Source organism: Phascolarctos cinereus, unplaced genomic scaffold, assembly GCF_003287225.1.
Source record: "Phascolarctos cinereus isolate Bilbo 61053 unplaced genomic scaffold, phaCin_HiC Scaffold_5;HRSCAF=322, whole genome shotgun sequence".
Lineage (NCBI taxonomy): Eukaryota > Metazoa > Chordata > Mammalia > Diprotodontia > Phascolarctidae > Phascolarctos > Phascolarctos cinereus.
Genome location: NW_027555958.1, coordinates 317,730,133 through 317,752,331, shown reverse-complemented (window position 1 = coordinate 317,752,331; position 22,199 = coordinate 317,730,133). Strand labels below are relative to the sequence as shown.

General features: G+C 36.8%; 1 protein-coding gene across 2 annotated transcripts in view; it reads right to left on the bottom strand.

The window, feature by feature from the left end:
* BRIP1 (BRCA1 interacting DNA helicase 1) overlaps nt 1–22,199 on the bottom strand; it is a 233,687-nt gene that overhangs the window by 2,982 nt on the left and 208,506 nt on the right. Inside the window, exons 18-22 of one of the 2 annotated variants that reach the window (XM_078156105.1) lie at nt 20,723–20,805; nt 14,220–14,543; nt 11,264–12,037; nt 7,399–7,478; nt 3,787–3,862 (exon numbers count right to left, since the gene is read on the bottom strand). In XM_078156105.1, coding sequence (XP_078012231.1) covers nt 3,787–3,862; nt 7,399–7,478; nt 11,264–12,037; nt 14,220–14,543; nt 20,723–20,805 — 1,337 coding nt within the window. Of the gene's footprint in view, nt 1–3,786; nt 3,863–6,013; nt 12,038–14,219; nt 14,544–20,722; nt 20,806–22,199 lie in introns of those variants that run through there. The other variant, XM_020991818.2, reaches the window with a different exon arrangement.

Below are 22,199 nucleotides of genomic sequence, written 5' to 3'. Positions count from 1 at the left end.
ATTAGAAGAAGGCCATTCCAGGGAATTGAGTAGATCTTTTATGAAGGATTTATGAGGAAAGATGGATGAGAATCATAGAAGATAAGAAGATATGGAGGGGTTGCAACTTGCACATATGGAGTATCTACACTAGAAAAGCTTCATCTCCAGAAGACTGACCACCAGGCCAGCAGTTCCTGAAGCAACCCTATCAAGGCACAGAAGGGTTCTGATCTATGTTGCAGAGGGTGTATCCAAACTGAAGAAATCGCCAATTACTAAAGTGACTTGGGCTGATGGCACAGCTAGTTAGAAACAGCTCAAGAGAAAGAATCCCTGGTAATCAGTTTTTTCTCTCATTTGGAATCTAACATTTATTCCTATCATATTTACTTATGTAAATACAACTCATTCATATTGATTGACTTATTTCTTGGGGGTTATTATTTTGCCTTACATCTTGATGGAAACAAATTGAAACATTCCTTCCTGAGATGTCTCTCTGCGAAGGAGGTACAGACTTGTGTCAGGAAATGAACTTGACCCAACGTTAAATTTATGATGAGACTCTGTCACTGCTGGTAACATCTACCTTCAAGCCTCTTAGATGACTGACAGATTGAGCTACCTGTCAGAGGTCTAGGAAAAATTCAATAGTACTAAGGGCTATTAATAGACTTCATTATTTTGTATATTCAAAGCCAGTTCTTTTGACTCGAAATCCAGTTCTCTTTCCACTCTCCCATGAAAGGAATGTGGGAATTGTATACACTCTCATCCCTGTGCCCTTGAGAGGCAGTAGCATAACCTCTCAGCCTCAGAGATGGCAGCTGTGGAGAGGAAAACCATGTGGTTCAAGTGGTGGGATGGGATAATCCCACCCTCCTAGATGGAAAAGGGAGGCAAGGGGGAGGGGAGAAGGCATTTCCTGGGTAGTATGATCCTAGGATCCAGCCTCCTATATAAATGCATTCCTGGGAGGTGCCAGCATCTTGGAGAAAGAAGTACATATGTCTAGCACTCCTAGACTCTGTCCCCCTACCAGTAGTTGGATTAGGCGCAAAGAACTAAAGTTACAATATCGGAGAACAAAAGACTGAGACTCTGCCCCTAACTCTTGTCATATTTTTGTTAATTTCCCTTCTGGGGAAGTCCAAGTCCTCATGGCAATACTTTAAGGCCTGAGGTCTGAAAGGGTCTGTAGAATGAGAAACACAATAGAATGTTAGAGGGTTACCCCTCTAAGTATTCCAAGTTTCTTTTCTCTCTGAAGAGTCAAAACCACAGGATGGTGCAATGAATGTGGAGGTCAGAGGGCCCAGGGGGAAAGGTGGTATTGATTATCTGAATGCTATTTTGAGTCCTTTACGTGTTTTCTGCATATTCTATGGCATGTAAGAAAGAGAGGCTGTTCTGTACCTGATATATGCATTATTATCTTAAGTGCTGGTATGGGAGCTAGAGACCCTTTTAAATATGTCTGTGGAAATCTGTATACAAGGCAACTTTGGGTAGGGGTAAAAGAAGTCAAAGAGAGAAGAATTTTCGGGGGGGAGGCTCCCAAGATTGAACTAAATCTACCTAAGACCACAACTTAGGGCAACCGACCATGTGTTATTTCCAATGTAGCCTCTCTTAACTTCCCCGTCCTCCCTCTCATTCCATTAGTGGAAGCACACAGTATGCAGAGAAACAAGATTAATCTGAAATGCAATATTAAAGTATATTAAAACAAGTGATGCAGTAGAGTGGAAAGAGCCTTGGATTGGGAAGTCAAAAGACCTGGGTTTGGCTCCTAGTTTTGCAGCTCAGTAGCTGTATGACCTAAGGTAACATATCTCACCTTACTGGGCCAGTTTCTTCATCTGTAAAATGAGAAGTTGGGCGGGATGAGAATTTCTAAGGTCCTTTCCAGTTCCAAATCTCAAGGATTATTTTAACAGGAATGAATATGCCAAAATAGCATCTGAATAATAGTCACTATTATTTTAGTAGCCGTGTAATGGAAAGAGCATGAAGTCACTTGTCAGAAGAACTTGGTCCTGGTTCTAGCTTTGCTACTGATTAGTCATGTTATCTTAGGCAAACCATAGTACTGTGCACACAGTAGGAACTTAATAGTGTTGAATTTGAATCGCTTTACTTACTTGTGTTCTTGAAAGAGACCTGCTCTCTTCTCTACTCCAATTTCATCTTTTACTTTGATGATAGTTATTTATATTTTAGCTTCAAAGCAAGTTTAAAGATGCTCTATTTATTTATTTTTGGGGGGGCTAGGCAATGGGGTTAAGTGACTTGTCTAGGGTCATACTGCTAGTAAGTGTTATATGTCTGAGGCTGGATTTGAACTCAGGTCCTCCTGAATCCAGGGCCAGTCCTCTATCCACTGTGCCACCTACCTGCCTCTTAAAGATGCTTTATTATAAAAATAAGTGGATTCTGAAAAATTTCCCCAACCTCATTTATACCTTGCTACTGCTTCTCCTTATGCTATTGTCCTATCATTCTCCATCCTTGAAAGAAGTCTACTTTACTGTCTTCATTTCCTTATCATCCACCTAGTCCTCAATGTGCTATAACTTTACTTTCACCTACACCATAGCCAAATCCAAGGGCCTTTCCTCAGTTCTCCTCCTCTTCAATTTCTGTTATTCCACTGCCTATATTCTTCAAGCCCTTCTCCCTTCACCTCTGTGGCAGCATCTTTCCATAGTTGTTCTTCTTCTTCCTCTTTGGTTTTGGTAAGGGTATTCCCACAAGTTCTGTTCCATATAAGTCTAGTGATTTCTTGTCTGTCTCTAACTAGTCTTCAATCACCAACGGAAATGCCACTTTCTCCATGAAGCCTTCCCTTCACGCTAGTTATCTCCGTACATGTTGTCTCTCCTAACTAGACTAAAAACTTCTTTGTATGTTGCCAGTAATTTTCCCTAAGTGTGAATCCAACCATATCACTCCCATACTCAATAAACTCCACTGGCCTGAATCAAATGTCTCTAGGATAAAATATAAACTTCTCTTTTTAGCTTTTATAGCCTTTCACAACCTGGCCCCATTCCAGCCTCATTATACATTTCTCCTTTTCCTGCAATCTATGGTCCAGACAAATTGGCATTTTCTCATTTCCTCACATATGTTCCTCCCTCCTCACCTCTGCTGCCTCACAGTGTCTCTTACTTCCTTCAGGATTCAGCTCAAGGACCACTTTCTACACAAAGCCTTTCCTGAGGAATGAAAAAAAGAATAATTAAGCACTTAACACTGTGCTAAGTGCTTAGATGAGCAGAGCAAAACTGTCCCTGCTCACAAGAGACTCACATGCGAATAGGCGGAGGCCACACATAGTGGAGTACAAGTAGAATAGAAAGGCCTTTAGCATTCAACGGCAAATCAGAAGGCAATGCATGTATTTTAATGTCTCATTTCCATAAAAGAATCATATCTGTTAGTGACGTTGAGCCATCTGATGGTGCCAAGTACTTTGGTGAAGAAAATGTATTTTTCTTGTGTTCAATAGCTGTGATTGTGGAGAAGGCCTCAGCTGTAACACCTGCAGATCCTCAGTCTCACTCCTTCCTCTCTAGCTACGTTTTATTTAATTACCTTGTATTTATTTTTATCTATTCCATATATACTTACATGTATACACTTCTCTTCTGACAAACTCCCCCAAAGCTGGGGTTGTTTCATTTTTTTGTCTCTGTATGCCCAGTGCCTAGCACAGAGTAGGTACTTAGAGACAGAAAGGAAAGCAGGTCCTGAATGTTAATTAGGATAGCATGAAACAAGCTTTTGCACAGATCCTACCTTTCACTTTGGGTAATAATTCTGCTCCACAAGCAATACAGCAAAGTCCTGATTTGCAAGGCTGGTTACTTGTGTCCTTTCACAACAAACAAGAGTAATATGTTAACATCAGAGGTGATGCTTAACATCTAAATATAAAGATAATGTTCATGAAAAAATAAGCTCCATCAAAGTGATATTCTAACCAAAATTAATGTTAAAATTTAATATGGAAATTTAAGGGGTTCATCCTGCTGGAAGCAGTAACAAATCTAAATCAATATTTAAGGCAAGGGTTCTTAACTTGGATTCTATTAACTTTAAAAACATATTTTGATACGTTTATTTCAATATAAATGGTTTCTTTTATAATACTATGTACTTTATTTTATGCATTTCAAAACATATTCTGAGAAACACAGATTTCACCAGACTGACAAAGAGATCCATAACACAAAGACAATTACGAATCCCTGATTTTAATGCCTTTAAAACTCATATTGATTTAAAATACTAATAGCACCTAGAAGGGGCAAGCAGCTATCTTAATTTGCTAATTATAGGCCAACTGTACAATTTAGTACATTATGAAGGAAGAAGATCTAAGATTTTAACTGCAGAATGTGAGCTTTGAATACTATGACTGAATGACTGAAAAGTAAACAGACAGATCTCTGCATAAGAAGTCTTTCTCATTACATTATGGTCACACTGAGCTGACCATTAAGCCATGAAGGTCTGGGTTCAAATTCTGCTTCTGACACATACTGGCTAGATAATCCTATGCAAATCAGTTAGCCTCTCAGTGCCTTAGGAAACTTTCCACGAATATAAATTGCAGAGAAGGGGCTGACCTACAGTGCTATGTCACATCCCCATTTCTAATGAAATCAAAGGCGCAGTCCCTATCTCTACTTAAAATTTTTAAAAAAGGAAGACAGAGACAAAAATTAATAGGGACAGGAACCAAACTTCTCATGTCAAAGGTAAAGAGAACTCCCTCTACCAGTGTACGTATAGTGGAAAAATCAAAGTGGCATCAGGAGGCCTGGACTGAAGCCAAGCTCTGCTGCCCATGAATGGTGGTGGCCTTTGGCAAGTTACACTTTCTTCTATGACCATTAGCTTCCTCATCCATAAAATGGGAATAAGCGCCCTTTCTACCTCACAGAGTTGTACTGAAGATTAAATGGAGTGTTTTACAACTGTGAAGTGATAACATAAATATAAGCTATTATCAAATGATAATATATGTATGTAAAATGTGTAAAATATGTAAGATTATATATCATATATATAGTAATGTTTAAAAGTAATAATAGCAACTAACGTGTGTGTGTGTGTGTGTGTGTGTGTGTGTGTGTGTGTGTGTGTGTGTGTGTATGGCTCTAAGCTTTGCAGGGCAGTTAGGTGGTACAGTGGATAGATACAGTGCTGAACCTGGAGTCAGAAAGACTCATATTCTTGAGTAAAAATCTGGCCTCAAACACTTACTAGCTGTGTGATCCTGGGAAAGTCACTTAACCCTGTCATTTCCTCATCTGTAAAATGAGCTGGAGAAGGAAATGGCAAACCATTTCAGTATCTTTGACAAGAAAACCCCAAATGGGGTCAATGAAGAGTCAGACATGACTGAAGTGACTGAATGTTTAATTTTGCAACATGATTACATGTACTATATCATCTGAGAAAGCAAAATGTCAGCTATTAAAATTATTATAAACTTTTAGTGCCAGACTTTACCTAGCCCAATTTTCTCATTTTATAATTGATGAAACTGAAGCCCATGATGGAGAAATGTCTTGCCCAAGGCCACATAGCTAGTCAGTAGCAGAACTTAAGTCTCCTTAATCCCAGCACTTTCCGTGAATTCTATGGTGGCAGCAGCAGCAACAGCATCATCATCATCATCATTCCAAATGCATGTCTACCTGGCTGAATACTTTATTCTATCTATGACTAATATGATAGGCATTGTAATTCATATTAATTTCAATGTGAAATTGCTTCCCATTTGAGCAAAAAGTAACATTTGGCTAGATTAAAAACTTACCAAAATCTGATGAACATCTTTTTTTTTGTTTTTGTTTTTTGTTTTTGGTGAGGCAATTGGGGTTAAGTGACTTGCTAGAGTCACATGACTAGTAAGTGTTACCTGTCTGAGGCTGGATTTGAACTCAGGTTCCCCTGACTGCAGGGCCAGAGACCTAATGAAACACTTTTTAAAAATGAAGACCGAGGCCACAAATACATTTTAGCACTTTATTGTAAAGGACATTCTGTCCAATTATATCTTACTGACAAGAGCATTTACTCAGATAAATGTTCACCTTGTTTTTTTAATCCAACCACAGTTTGCAAATGTCCTACCTTGCTTCACGACTTGTCTTATTTTTAATAACAAAAAAAAATAAGTAAACAGATAAAGGACCATGATCATTAGGAAAATGAAATTTAGAAGGTCTTTGAGTAGGTTTTGACAGGCATCTTTGTGGAGACCTTTGGGAAGACTCAGTGTTATATAACAGCTTTCTGAGAAACCAATCTAGGTCAACATTCACTTTCAAAGGTTAAGGTTCTGAGAACCACAAGTTTCTCTCAGTCCTTTCCCCTCCCAAAATACACTGGAATCTGACTACAACAGTTTGTTACAGAGAGGAATTCGGTATAAGGTAGATTGTCTTGGACTCCATCCAAGAGGGTTTAGTTACTGAAAGTACCTCATTATTAGGTGGTCTCACCAATAAGGTGATCCACTGGCATAAACCCCATGGATGTTATAACAAGGCTTCATTGTAGTTAACACAGGAAGCCAAGCAGCTAATGGTTCTATCAAAAGAAATCTTAAGAAACAAATTTTTTTGTAGATAGAGAAAAATCTTATGTGATAAAGGATCATGTGCAATATATATTCCCCATAGCATTGTTCTTCACTGGTTTTCTGACTGTTCAGCTCTCTTTTGATCCATATTTTGGGATCCTTTTAAGGATTTATCTTCTGATAGTGCTTTCCTATACAGACATACATTTAACCACACTTAGTAAATTATCATAGTTAAATATGATTAGAGGACAAGAAATAAAAAGCAGAAATTCATGCAGGTTTAGGTAAACTTTCTGCTTAAACAAAAGATATTTGAAGTAGGTGGGTAGCTGAACAGAACTGGAAAACAAAAGTGTGGTAATCAAGTATAAGAAGAAAGCCATCACTCTGATGGATTAAATGGGCATAAGATAAAACAACTTTCTTAAGTCATCACATACTAAATAATTTCAGCTTGATGGAATATCTTTATAACATCTTCTCAAAGACTGAATATTTTGAGTGTGTTTTATGGCAGGAAAATACCACGTAAGAACCATGTTGTTAAAGAGGCCTTATAATGATAATGTCTTATGAATTAATGGGCAAGTGTAGAATAAAATTCTTAAGGAAGATTTAAAAATAAAGCTTCATTCTGATGACAATTAAAAACAACAAACCAACCAACCCAAGATAATCAAATATATTCAGTAGGAACAAAAGCAAAAGAGCAGTTATTTATTTTAGGCACACATCCTAAGAAATTTGGTATAATGTTTTACCCTAAGATTCCAATATTAAGACATCTAACCTTTACTCTACAATTGTACCTTCCTTCCATGAATGAAGCCCTTTCTCCAGTGGATAGCTTTCCGGGTTCTTTGTCTGTATGCTCTAAATACTTTCAGGCCTTGAATAAATTCAAGATCAGATGGTTACTTTACATATAATGAGTATATAGAGTGCAAGTTATCTGAAAAACAACTATTTTATCTTATATATCCTCTATATCACTCTAAAATAAATCAGCCTGTCTTCCTATAATTTGCATATAGCTATAATTTGTATATAGTTTACAAAGCAATAAGTTATCCTCAATAAAAGCTATTCTTTCTCTTACTATAAGTAAGCATTTGCTTTCTTGGTGCTATTTAAAGAGTAAAAGAACACCCTTTTCTAGTATACTTGGCTAACTGCTTTATTTCAACCAGTGAATTTTTCAGTTTTAATCTTTCAGCTCTATAGAAGATGACAAGAGAGATCCTTAGGACCATGCAAAATAAGGCCTATGTTCACCAGTATAAACTGTATATCCCTGATAACAATGCTTATATAAGATATTGGTATATATAAGTAACATACATGTAAAATAACAATATCTTATTTAAGCATTTGGGGACCTAAAAATTGTACCTAATACTACAAAAACTAACTTTCCCATCCCCTATCTACCACCCCCTCCCAAAGGGCAGCAACCTAAACAGTAAAAACAGCTAGCTCCAAGAGCTATCATGATAAAGGAGCTCCATGGTTTACCAACATTTGGAATTTTTTTGTTAATCCCATTTCACAAAAACCATTACAACTTACCAGATTGAAGAGCAATGAATAATACATAGCAACCAAGTGAGATTAGTGACTATTGCTTTTATTTGGCATGGAACACCAAATAATAGGCTGGTTATTAAGAAATAGATGCAGGTCTTTAAGCAAAGCCAGGATAATCACAGATCTAGATCTGCGCTGGAATTTGTCCAATCCTCTCATTTTACAGATGAAGAAGGTAAGGCCCAGAGATGATAGGTAACTAGCTGAAGGTACCTCACACATAGGTATTATATAGCAGAACTGGGATTTGAAGGAACTAAGGAACTAAGGCTTTCAAATTTAGTGCTCTTTCCACTGTAAAAAGTCTATTTCACTTTTCTCAATATTTATTGGTAGAGTTGCATGCAAGTCAAATTCTTGTTATTTAAATCATGTTTTAAATATTCACTTTTAAAGGAACATGGTATAATTCTATTTGAGAATTGAGAGTCCTTTAGAATGGCAAATAATCTGAGACTAATTTAGCAGTCTTCAAAGTCCATATATTTCATATACTGAGTTTTAAATAAGTGAGGGCATGCAATCAGTCCTAAGACCTCTTCCAAGTCTTAAGTTCTAGGACCCTATGAATGGTGATGACATTTTTACAAGCATGCTACAAATGCCCTCACTATGATCTCCATGCAGCATGGGGTAGTACAAGAGCATTGGACTCAGTCAGGAGGCTTGGGTTCTCATCCCAGCTCAGCTAGGAACTGACCCTGGATCATAACCACGGGGCTTTCTTTCTTCCTCTGTAAGGTGAAGAGTTGCTATTAGTTGACTTTCAGAGTCCCTTCTTTCTCTAATTTCTATGACTTTATGATCACTATAAGGCATTGATACAAAGCAACGTGATTGCTTTTCAATAAAGACACCTGCAATATACTTCCAAAAGAGTGATGTCTGTCACCTTAGGAGCTAGTACATACACTGGCTCTCAGAAGACTGTCGTTGCTCCAGAAGTAGTCAGAATTCCTCTTAATAGCCTATGGGAACACACATCTGAATAGTCTCTAAGAAGGAAAATTTTCATTTTGGGGGGGAAACAGCCTCAAATCAATCATCTATTAAAGAAGATCAGTGATTAAATTTTTGCTTGGGGTCAAGAATTAGCATTGCTTATAATGTAATGGAATTGATTTTGTGGATCTCATAAACCAGCTCCAAGGCAATTCCTAAATAGGCGATCCAAGCAAACTTTGAGTAAAGGCAGAATTATTGAGATAAAGGACAGCTTACCTTAGGGTCTGTTCTGCTGGGACAGAATTAATGTGTATTATAAGTTTGAGTATATTTGTTTTTTAAGAATCTGTCAAAATCCAATTTAAATTCATTCCTTGTAAAATATGTGATTTTTTTTTTGTACTCAGCAAGCACTTAATAAATGTCTGCTGAATCGAATATAACAGCTAGAAAAAACCATAGAGATAACTAAGTTCAAATTCCTAATTTTACAAATGTGTGAAAAGGGCTTAAAGAGAAGTGACTTGTGCTTTAAGTTTTTCAAGCTTAACATATATTAATTTATTCAGTAGAGTGGAAAGTTTACAGGATTTTGAGTGAGTGGATCTATGTTCAAATCTCATCTCTGCTATTTACTTCCTACATGACCTAGGCAAGTCACTTAACTTCTCTGTGTCTCAGGGTCCTCATTGTAAAATGATGGGATTGAATTGGGTCTGAGGATCCTTCCAGATCTAAAAATCATGATCCTATGATTACAAAAATTACTTTCAATCTATTGTTTGTAGTCAATTGCCAATGATAAATAAAAGGAAAACACAAGGTATCAAGAGGAATTATTTTGGGAATCCAAAACCTTTAATTGGTGAACAATAAAATCATATCTCTTTGAACTATGTTTAAAGCTGGTATGTATAACTTCCCATTTCTTGATAAGAAATCTACTGGTTTGCTCTGTAAGATATCAGAAAACACAAACATGATCTGAAAGGCACTTTCAATTTCAATGATGAGAGGAAGAGTGGTATGATATAGCATGGTGGGAAAAACAACAGTGGATTTGGAACCAAAAGAACCGGATCTGAATCCCAGCTCTGGTACTTAAAACTTGTGTGGTCTTGGGTTGCTCACTTAAGGTCGCTAGTCCTCAGTTCCTTATCTTTAAAATGAGAGGGCCTGGACCAGATGATCTTCATGGTCCTGACACAATCTAAATTCTATGATCATCATCTATCCAATGAAAGGATACTTCCTATAAAAAAGTTAATGTGTTTTCAGAATGATGATATAGCAAAGCATATTTTTCAATAACTATTTCTGGTGAGGAATAAATGTTCATTCACAGACATTTTTGGACTGCATTTTTGGACTACTAGAAATGAGGGCAGCAACAAATAACAGACTATGTTGATGTGGCCACAAGGGGGCACATTTCAATTGTACTCTTATCTTTTGGCTCATTTTTCAGCCTGCCTGAACATGTTAGGGTTAGTCATTTGGCTCGATGTGATGCTACAAAAGTTTGTTTACAAATTCTAGTGGTTTCAGCTTATCATGCAAAGAAGGTAAAATAAGTTTTAATTAAAAGTACATGCAGTAACTTAACTGCTATTTTAAATTTATCACAAGCTGGCCAAAGAATCTGATATGAACTTTAAAGAGAGAGGAAGCTAATTAAGGGCATACTAGAGGACTATTACATGGTGTATGGTAAAATCAACAAGTGAATCAGGACTGACATCCCCGATAGAGGTACTCTCTGAACTTTGTATGTAAATATGAAATAAGAGAAGGAGGGGATTACAAGATTTCAGTGCTGAAGTGAAATTGGAGGCAGGCTAAGAAAACCCACATATTCTTTACCATGATAAATATGGAATCTGTTTTGACAAGAAAGATTTTCTGGAAGGAACTATTTTGTGTGTATCACTTCAAAAAACAAACTGGAGAATAGCATAATATGCCCTTTCAAATAGAAAAATCAGATGCCATTTTAAACAGTGATGAAAACTTAGCTTGAAAACGAGGCCGCCTGCTCTTTTTTGGAAGCATCTATATCATTTATCAGATGTAGAGCAATCATTTAAACTGAGGTTTGGTCCAGAAACCTTAAACAGTATGGTGGTCATGTGCTGATGTTACCTATGGTGTCCATTTCCTGAGTTCTTTCCAGCTCCTGTTCATGTATATTTGCTGCCTTTACATTATTACTAATGTCGTCAACTTTATGTTCTTCATTTTGCATGATTCTATTCAACTTCATGTCTGTGTGATCTGAACCCATTCCTTTGGTACAACCAATTTCCAAAAGGTTTTCTGCTATAATGTAATCTGAATTTTCAGTCCTCTGATTTATTCCACCAGTTTCAAGTAGCTCTTCATTTTCTTCTACGTCTGATTCTGTATCATCATAAAGTTCCGGTGTGAAATAGACAGATTCGTCTTCTTCTGTTGTTTCAATATCTACATTAACATTGGAAAATTCAGCTTCTCCATGTACAGGACTAAGATCGAAGTCTGGATCCAGGACTTCTTCAGGGTAGAGTAGCTGTTCAGCAGGATCTTTTTTACTAACAGTATTGGTCAATGAAGTAATGCTTTCTGACTGTGGACCTGGGCCAAATGGTATGTTTCCTGACAGGGACGAGGACTGGCCTCTATTAGCAAGAGACAGACCGACTGTACTTTCCCTCTTTTCCTCTTTGGAAGGGACAGGACTGATGTCATGGTTCTCTGAAAATGTGCACACAGGTATGGAAGTCAGCAACTTAGGGGTAAAATATCTCTTCACAGAGTCAGATTCAGGACAGCTATTCCTTTCTATTTGTTTACTGAAGGTTGGACTTGTGGATCTTGATATTAAACATTTTTCCCTCTTTATTTTCTGTGGAGAATATTCCAACAATAATGAATCATCTGTGAACATTAAGGAAAAAAAGATAATTTTAATTTCTTCCCTCTGCTTATCCTGACCATTACTATAGTGAAATGATCACATTTTATATATAGATAATTAAAAGCTACATAGTAAAGGGAGAATCAAAGGCAGATAACATTAAAGACCAGCCATTCATCCTATAGAGGTCCAGAGAAAGGATGTATTCTGTCTAATTTCACAGTTTATCACTGTAAGAGTCAGGGCTGTCTCCTGACTGTCAATCCAGTGTTTTCTATTTAGGACAGGAGTGAAATATATGAAATAAATATTCCAATTTACTAAGTTTAGTGAGTAAGCTATATTAACAACAACAAAGATTACACGAATAACTATAATACAAGCTAGAATTTGGAATGTCCAAAGCAGAGGTAAATAGAACCATAAAATTTAAGCTAGAAAGCATCTTAAAGATGATTTAACACAACCCTTTCACTTCCCAGATTAGGAAATAGAAGCCCAAAGGTTAAATGATATTTCCAAGGTCATTAGGATAGTAAGTGGCAAAGCTGAGATGTAAACTTGGGTCCTATGACTACAAACTCAGTGTTCTTCCCGTATACTACACTGTTCACCACGTATAGTGTCATGAGAAATGTGAAGAGGGAAAAGATCATGGAAGGCTTCAAGGAGGATGAAAAATCCTGAAGGAAGACAGGTGCTTCAATAGGCAGAGAGGGTGGGGAATGGGGAGAGGAAACACTTCTCCCATGTGAGAGGGTATAGAGTAAAGGCACAAAGACAGCAGAAGGCAGGTGGACAAACAGTATAGTTTGGCTGAAATACAGAATACATTAAGGGGAGTGGTGTAAATTCAAGCTGGAAAGGTAGGTTGGAGCCAAATTGTAGAAGGCTTTGAATGTTGGTAAGGGTGATAAGCTTTATTTGGTAGGTGATAAGTAGCTTCTGAGGGTTTCTTAAAAGAGAGTTATGTGATCAAAGCAGTACAGTAGGAAGATTACTTGGGTATGGTGGGAGGGATGGATAAGAGATTAGTCAGTAGGCTACTGCCGTAGTCCAGGAAAGGTGTAATGAGGGCCCAAAATGGGATAGTTTTAGTGGCAATGAAAAGGAAGGACAGGAGGGAAGGACTTGGCAATATCAATTAAGAACCATGCTAAAGAAAATGGTTACAATGATAAGTCCCATTATTTTTCTAACTTACTGTCTTTAAGGTATGACTTTTGGTAACTGGAACAAATCACAACTCAGAACCATGCATCATGGATTTTAGAGTCAGTAGGGATCTCAGTGGCTATCTAGTCTAACCTATACCCAGAACGGAATCCTCCCCACCTTCCACCCCCCCCCCCATCATACTCAACAAGCAGTCATTCAGCCTTTGTCTGATGACCTCTAACAAAGGAGTACCCACTACCTCCTTTGGTAGGCCATTCCACTTTTGGACAACTTTAATTGTTAGGAAGTTTTTTCCTGATGTCAAGCCTAAATTTGTTTCTTTGCAACATCTACCTCTTGTCCCTGGTTCTGAACCCTGGGATCAAATGGAGTAAGTCTAATCCTTTTTCCACACGAGAGCCCTTGAGATACTTGAAAATAGCTCTTGAGTTCTCTCTCAGTATTCTCTCTCCAGGCTAAGTATCTCCTCCAGTGCCTTCAATTGATTCTCACATAATAAGGGCACGCAAGGCCCTTTACCCTCCTGGTTACCCTCCTCTAAACACACTCTAGTTTATCTAATATCCTTCCTAAACTGTGACACTGAGAACGGAACATAACTCCAGCTATGGTCTGACCAGGGCAGAAGACAATGAAATGATCATCTCTTTATTCCTAGAAGCTATGAGGCCCTAGATCACATTTGTTTTCTTGGCTATCGTTTTACACTAATGATTCAAAATAAATGTGCACTCCACTAAAATCCTTGTATCATTTTTAGATAAGCTGTTGTCTAATCAGCCCCTTCTTTATTAAGATGAAATAGATGTTTCTCTTTAGAATTAGCAATGTCCTAGAGTGTGGAAAGACTAATGGACTAGGGCTCAGAAGATTTGGTTTGACTCTTGACTCTGCCAGGTATTAGCTGTGTGACCTTAAGGCAAGTCTCTCAATCTTTCAGGGCCTCAGTTTCTTGATTTACAAAATGAAAGTGTTGGACTGGCTGACCTCCAAGCTCTAATGCTGTGATTCCCTGACACATACTTTTATTCTGGGCTGTGATGATGTTACTTGGGTGACTGTGTAGTTTGAGCTCCACAGCCATCATTGTAGAAGTCTGAAGCTCCTGGACAAAAGGTTTCCGTTCATCTTCTCCAAGAACATTTGGTGATGGGTGAATTGTTGATTCTAATAAAGATGTCGAGGACTCATCCTTTAAACAGGCCACTTCTTGTTCAGACTCGCTACTGTTTGGGGATGACACATCAATGACTTTTTGATGCTTTTTAGAAAATGCAGCCAAGGACTCCAATGCACTCTCAAAAGTTTCATGGTGCTTAATCTGTTGCCGAATCCATTTGGAAAGTCCTAGGAAAAAGCAAACCCAGGGAGAACAACCATGTTAAAACATCAAATTGTTTAGATGCCTTGATTAAACTTTTAGAAGAAACATAAAATGAACTTTTCGATTCTTTTAAAATAGCATGTTTTGCTTTATGGGAGTTCAGAATGTTTTATTTCAGGAAAGAAAAACTATCACACAGATAAAGTTGCCTCTTATTATTTGGAGAAACTGGGGGTGGGAAGAGGGAGGAAGGAGACCAACAATGTCTCCCACACCAAGTAACTAAATTGAATTAATTATTATTATTATTGTTGTTGTTGTTCATGATAACTAACACTTATATAATGCTTTAATGTTTGAGAAACATTTTACATATACTACTTCATTTTATCTTTATAAAAACCCTGTAAGACAAGTGGTATTATGATCTCCATTGTATACACCAGGAAACGGAGGCTGGGAGAAATTGTGAATTATACAGAATTATACAGCTACTAAGTGTCTGAAGCAGGATTTGAACTCAGGATTTGCTATCTCGACGTCCAACATTTTGTCCATTGCAGCACTTATCTTATTCACAGAGATCAAATCAAGATTCCATATTTTCATTAGTTTTGTCACTAATTTTCTTCCAAATACAATTGGACACCTTTACAATTCTATAGGAGTGTCAAAATTAACTGTACCACCTAGCTGCCCTTAGCACACAGTAAGCACTATATAAATGCTATTATTATTATTATTATTATTATCATCATCATCATCATCATCATCATCACCGTATTGGCATTCCTGAGACATGAAAAGAAAACAAAGATGGTGTGACACAGTAGAAAAGTAAATCTCTAGCTCTGCCATAACTACTCTAGAAATCTATAATTTAGTCATCCAATAGTACCATCTGTGTTGCCTTTAGTAAATAATAACCTTTTAGCATCAGTTTCCTCATCTGTAAAAGGCAATGTGATTAGGGGATGTTGGATTAAATGACCTGTCAGGTCCCTGACAGCTCTCAATCTGTGCATGTATGACCCTTTGTATATCTGACAGTTTTTCAATAGGCTTTCTGTGTCTGAGAAAGGTAAAAAAAAATACTCTCAGAGATAATATAAAACGATGAAATTCAATTTTCCTTATGATAAACCTACGCCGCAGGCTAAAAATTTAAGTTGATGTTATATTTGGAATAAAGAAATCTATAAGACTAAATAGGGGAGTTTCCTTTCTGTATCCTTTATGTTTTTATTTATAGAAAGAATAGCACTGTGGAGAAATTTTAAATTCTTCCAACTTAAATGTATTTGAATATTATACAGTTGCTTCTTCAGTTCTAGCTTTCTGTAAGTTGAGCTGGTCTACTCTGTATAAAGCTCTTGTTTACTATTAGAAATATAAAAGAATCTGAGCTCCACCTGCTGACGAGATATTGGCATTTAACAGTTATTTATCTTTAGTTATCTATTTCTCAGCCTGAAATTAAAAGAGGTTACTTTTTAAACCATCATGGGCAACAACCTCATAAAAGAAAGAAATTCAACTTTAATACTGATAGTTAAATTTTTGTATCAATCTGAATGTTAACTAAAAATATTGTGACTGCACTGTCGGTAGACCTGTAAGCCTATCCATATTGGAAAGCAATTAGAATAATGCTTTTTTAAAAAATTGATTTGAATATTCTTTGACCCAGACACTCCACAGCTAGGCATGTACCTCCAAGGAGGTCAAACAAAAACAAAAGCCTCTCATTTACCAAAATATTCATTGCAGCACTTTTGTGATAACAAAAACCTGGAAATAAAGTAGGTCTCCATTGATGTGGGACTTGCTGAACAAATTGTGGTACATGAATGTAATGAATTATTACTTTACTGTGAGAAGCAATGAATATGAAAAATTCAGAGAAAGATGTTAAGACTTATTTAAATTGACACAGTTGAAGTAAGCAAAATGATGAAAACACAACTATGACAATGTAAGCAGAACGACTAATTAAATTGAAAGATGTGCAATTAAATGACCATACTTGGACCCATGGAAGAGCTGAGAAAAGGCACCTCCATATCGCCCCTGCAGAGATGAGGGACAGGATTACGGGTGTGGAATATCCTGCGTAAATGTCAGATGAGGTCAATGTGCTGGCTAATTATGTTGAACTTTTTCCCTTTTTCTTTTTCAAATCTTTTTACAAGGGGAGGCATGGGTAGGGGGTGTTATATTGGGAATTATATTAGAAATGAATTATATTTGGAAAGGGTTATATTTGAAAATGAATGATGTGAAAAGAAGTAACAATAAAATTTTTTTTGACATGCTGTGATTGAAGTTTGGGGGCAGCTAAGTGGCACAGTGTATAGCACGCTGGGCCTGAAGTAAGGAAGATTCATCTTGGTGAGTTCAAATCCCGGCCCCAGACTACCTTACTAGCTATGACCCTGGGCAAATCACTTAACCCTGTTTGCCTCAGTTCCGTCATCTGGAAAAAGAGCTGGAGAAGAAAATGGAAAGCCACTCCAGTATCTCTGCCAAGAAAACCCAAATGGGGTCACAAAGAGTCAGACATGACTGAAAAAACAACTGAACTATGTGACTGAGGTTGGGAAGCTAGGTGGTGCAGTGGATAGAACGCCAGGCCTGGGGTCACGAAGATCTGAGTTCAAATCCAGCCTCAGACACTTACTAACTGTGTGACGGTGGGCACACCACTTAACCCTGTTTGCCTCAGTTTCCTCATCTGTAAAATGAACTGGAGAGGGAAATTTGAATGCTTTCTGACCCAGACGTTCCATGGCTAGGCATTTACCTCCAAGGAGGTCAAATAGAAATAAAAGTCTCTTATTTACCAAAATATTCACTGTAGCACTTTTGTGCTACTCCAGTATCTTTGCCAAGAAAATGCAGAATTGGACGTGACTAAACAACTCAACAGCAGCAACAATGACTGTATGCACAAATGTGACATAAGCTCAAAACGAGGTGTCCTGATGGTATAGAATAAGTCTAAAGTGAAATGTCAAGTCATAATGGCAATAAAAAAGGACAAGGTATTTCCCTCATTTCTTGCTTGAACTCAACTTGTATCTTCTCAGCATGAAGTTGAGTGAGATTATGTTGGTGATATATTAGGAAGATGAATTTAATAATGAACTAAAGCAAAAACACAAGTATCTACTTTTCTCTGTGGTGTAGCTCTACTCTCTTTTCTCTCTCTCTCTCTTTTTTTGGAGGTAATAGGAGTTAAGTGACTTGCCCAGGACCACACAGCTAATAAGTGTATGAGGCCACATTTGAACTCAGGTTCTCCTGACTCCAGGGCTGGTGCTCTATCCACTGTACCACCAAGCTGCAGCTCTACTCTCAAAAAAACCCCTTGTCTTCCAGTCAACTACATCCCGCCTCCTGGACACATACAGTACCTTTTTTTTCTTTTTAAAGTACAGTTACACCTCACTTAAGCAAAGGCTACCTTCTCAGCAACTTTACTGCCCAGAATGTACTGTAAATCACAGAAAGGAGTACAAATCATTGAGCAAATAAAATATGTCACCGTCTGCTGCCTGTGTACTTTATCCAAAGACCCCTTAGCTCATCACTTGCTTTATACACAATTTTAATAGATCTTTTTATCTGTTTCCTAACCCATAAGCAGATTAGGCAAATTAGGAGGAGAAGGTGCTAGAAGCAAGCACGCAATCAACAGTAAGAAGTGATAGCTAACAGCTTGACAGTGCATAAGCACATATAAGAACTAAAAGAAATCATAGCAGCCTGGGGTCATTTCGTATAGTGGTTTTGCCCAACACCTCTCAGTAACCTCAGAGGCCCTCCAGTATCCCAGCAAAGCATAATAACTGATGTTTAAAATTGTGGTAGGAACTGCGGTGTTTTTTTGTTTGTTTGTTTGTTTGTTTGTGAGGGCCCCAAGTGTAAGACACTGGGGGCTATGGCAGGGGAGGGGCCTCTGAGGCTTCTGCCTTCATTCAGTTCAGGTCTCTTCCCCTACTTTTCTGTTTTCCTCTTCAATCTTACTCCCCTTCTACTTTGGAAGCCCTGACCCACTGACAACCTATATCTAGGGAATGGCTTCTGGCTAGTAACTTAAGGGGGGTACTCAATAGGTTTTTTTACTTCCTGACTTAGAAGAGGCCAAGCCCAAGGAAGAATTGTTTCAGAGGTTATTCCTGAGCTCCAACTGTTCAAGGTGAACTTCCTTCCTGGGTTCCTGATCTGGTGAGTGTGTAGACTGAGGAGAATAGCATTTCCATATCCTTTTTAATTAGAAGTTGTATGCTTTTAATTGTTTGTGATTACTAAAATTGTTTTTGTTGCATTTTATGGTCCATGAGTGTGCCTCGTTGCATTTTAACCCTTGAGTCTAAATTACTGGACTGGCTGAGGTTAGGCCTGATCCACAATAATAATTATGACCCTGAGTCACTAAAAAAAAGGTTAAATTATGTTTAGCATATTGTGTTTAAGAAGGCAGCAAACTATGCAATCTATTTGAGAAATATTTCCATAAAAAATATTTAAAATAGAAAATGTTTTGTCACTTAAAGAAGCAAGGCTCAGTTATAGGGAAAACTCACCAATCTGGGACCTATCAGTCCCCTATGAGTTTATCATATTGGGGTAGCTAGGTGGCACAGTAGACAAAGCACCAGCCCTGGAGTCAGGAGGACCAGAGTTCAAATCTGGCCTCAGACACATAACACTTATTGGCTATGTGACTCTGGGCAAGTCACTTAACCCCAATTGCCTCATATCAGAAAACAAAAACAAAAAAAAAGAAATTTAAGTTTATCATATCTCAGATCCTGAAAAGCTCTAGAGAGATGACTTGATTTAAGGTATCCTGACAAGTAGTTAATAGTCTCCTCACAAAGATGTTTTCAGAAACAGATGATGTTTAAAAGACTGGATTTTTTTTTTCTTTTTCATGGAAAACATATTTCCATATTAGCCATGTTGCAAAAAAAAAAAAAACAAACAAGGAAAAGCAAGAAACATAATGAAAGGGAAAAGAGCATGCTTTAATCTGCACTCACAGTTCATCAGTTCTCTCTCTGAAGGTGGATAAAAGTTTTCATTATGGATCCTTTGGAACTGTCTTTGATCGTTGTCTTGATCAGAATAGTTAAGTATTTCAAAGTTGATTATTTTTACAAGATTGCTGTTACTGTATAAAATGTTTTCCTGTTTGCTCGCTTCACTTTGTATCAGTTAATATAAATCTCCCCAGGTTTTTCTAAAACCATCTTGCTCTTCATTTCTTATAACATAATAGTATTCCATTATAACCACATGCCACAATTTGTTCAATCATTCCTCAATTTATGGGCATTCCCTCAATTTCCAATTCTTTGCCACCACAAAGAATATGCTACAAACATTTTTGTACATATAGGACCCTTTCCCTTTTCTTTGTTCTTTTTGGGACACAGACCTAGTGGTAGTATTGTTGGGTCAAAGAGTATGCAAAGTTTTATAGCCCTTTGGGCAGAGTTCCAAATTGTTTTCCGGAATGCTTGGACTAGTTCACAACTCCACCAACAGTGTATTAGTGTCCTTATTTTTCCACAACCCTTTAACCTTGTATCATTTTCTTTTTCTGTCATGTTGGTCAATCTGAAAGGTATGAAGCGCTAACTCAGAGTTGTTTTAATTTGCATTTCTCTAATCAAAAGTGATTTAGACATTTGTAATATAACTACTGATAGCTTTAATTTCTTCTTCAGAAAACTGCCTGTTCACATTCTTTGATCATTTATTAACTGGGGAATGGCTCTTATTTTTATAAATTTGGCTCAGTTTCATATATTTTTGAGAAATGAGAACTTTATCAGAGAAAATTGCTGTATATTCTCCCTTTCCCCAATTTCTTGATTTCCTTCTAATTCTGGCTGCATAAAACTCTTTAAATTTCATATAATTTATTTATTTTATTTCATGTGATCCTTTCTATCTTTTGTTTAGGCATAAACTCTTCCTTTATTCACAGATCTTATAGGCAAAATTTTCTATACTCCTCTAATTTGCTTATGATATCAACCTTTATGAAAAGACTGGATTTTAAAAACAAAATGAGCATTTTAATATTTGATATGGGAGTTGCAACCTCAAGAAATATTTCTTTAAATAGACAACATTAAATAACAAGGATTATTATTAATTCCATTATACTGCCAACTGAGCATCTTACCAGATATATATTGATCTGGGTTTCTCCTGAAGCGATCATCAACTAAAATAAGAGCTCCCCAATCATTTTTATGCCGAATACACCTACAATAAAACAGTGGGAAAAAAAATTTGAGTTAATTATGTGATGAAACAAAATAAAAATTTTAGTTGGATAGGTAGAACCATGGAAATGGTCCAAACATGTCATTTACACATTCCTATAATTAAAACTGGATGTTAGGAGAGGGACGTAAAACTCCCCAGAAAGACAGTTATACATATAAACTAGATGTACCTTATTTTTAAAAACCCTCTCATTCTGTCAATTCTTGCTATCACTAAGCTAAGTGAAATCGTTTCTATGCATACAACAAGAGAATGAAATTATTGGAATTTTTTTTTTCACAAAACTATACTAACCAATTCCACAGTAAAAAAATTTACATATTTATGTATATTCTTTTAAATAATATCTATGCTTAAATGAAGTCTAGCCTGCCCATCTGTGGGTCATAGATCCCACAGTGGGTCTTAAGATTATGGGTTCCAAGACCTAGAGCTGGAAGAGTCTGTAGAAACCCCTATTTCAACTCCCAAATTTTACAGAAGAAGAAAGTGAGATCCAGAGAGGCCAAGATAACCAGCCAGAATGCCATGAAAAATCTAAAATCCTGGTTTAGCTGCCCAGGTGATTATCCTATGACTGTCATACAGCAGGATTGAGATTTTCAAGAGGAAATTGGATCACTACTTATTGGGGATATGGTAGAGAAAATGCCTGTTCAGGTAAAGGTTGAAGTCAGTCATCTCTGTGATTCAATCACAAGGCCATGAGAGTTGTCTTTTCTTAACTAGACTTCTTTTCTTTTAATAATTGTAATATTTTATGCTTATTCTGCATGTTCCTGGTGTTTTTCTTCAATTACTATCATTCATATGGAATATAAAATATAATTTTTAAACAATTCCTAATCATTATGGCATTCAAATTAGTTTTATTTTCATCTCTAATAGAAAAATGAAGTTTAGACTAGTTTTATGTTAAGCGAAATTTTGATTGACCAGAATGTTCCAGGAAAGGCATAATCTAAAGGAATCTTATGATTTAAAATTGGTTAATCCTTTAATTACTACAAATCTTTTTTTTTTATTTTAACCCTTCTTAAGAGATTATGGTAAAATATACTAGTATATTTCCTGCCTTAAAAAATACCGTGCACTGAACATTAATTGATCTTTCTTTTCTGATGATTCAGCATTTTGCTAAACACAAGGTCTCAAGGTTATGTTCGTGAACATCAATTCTCATTATGTAGCACTAATGCTACACATATAGATGGTGTAGAAGATTGGGTTGCAACTGAACTGATCCCAAGACATATTTCAGAAGATTTTTTTTATATATGTGTATGTTTGTTGTATTTTAATGTATATTTTTAAAGAAGAAATACCTTCATCCTTTTAAGTTTAATTTTTAAAAAATGTATAACTGATTA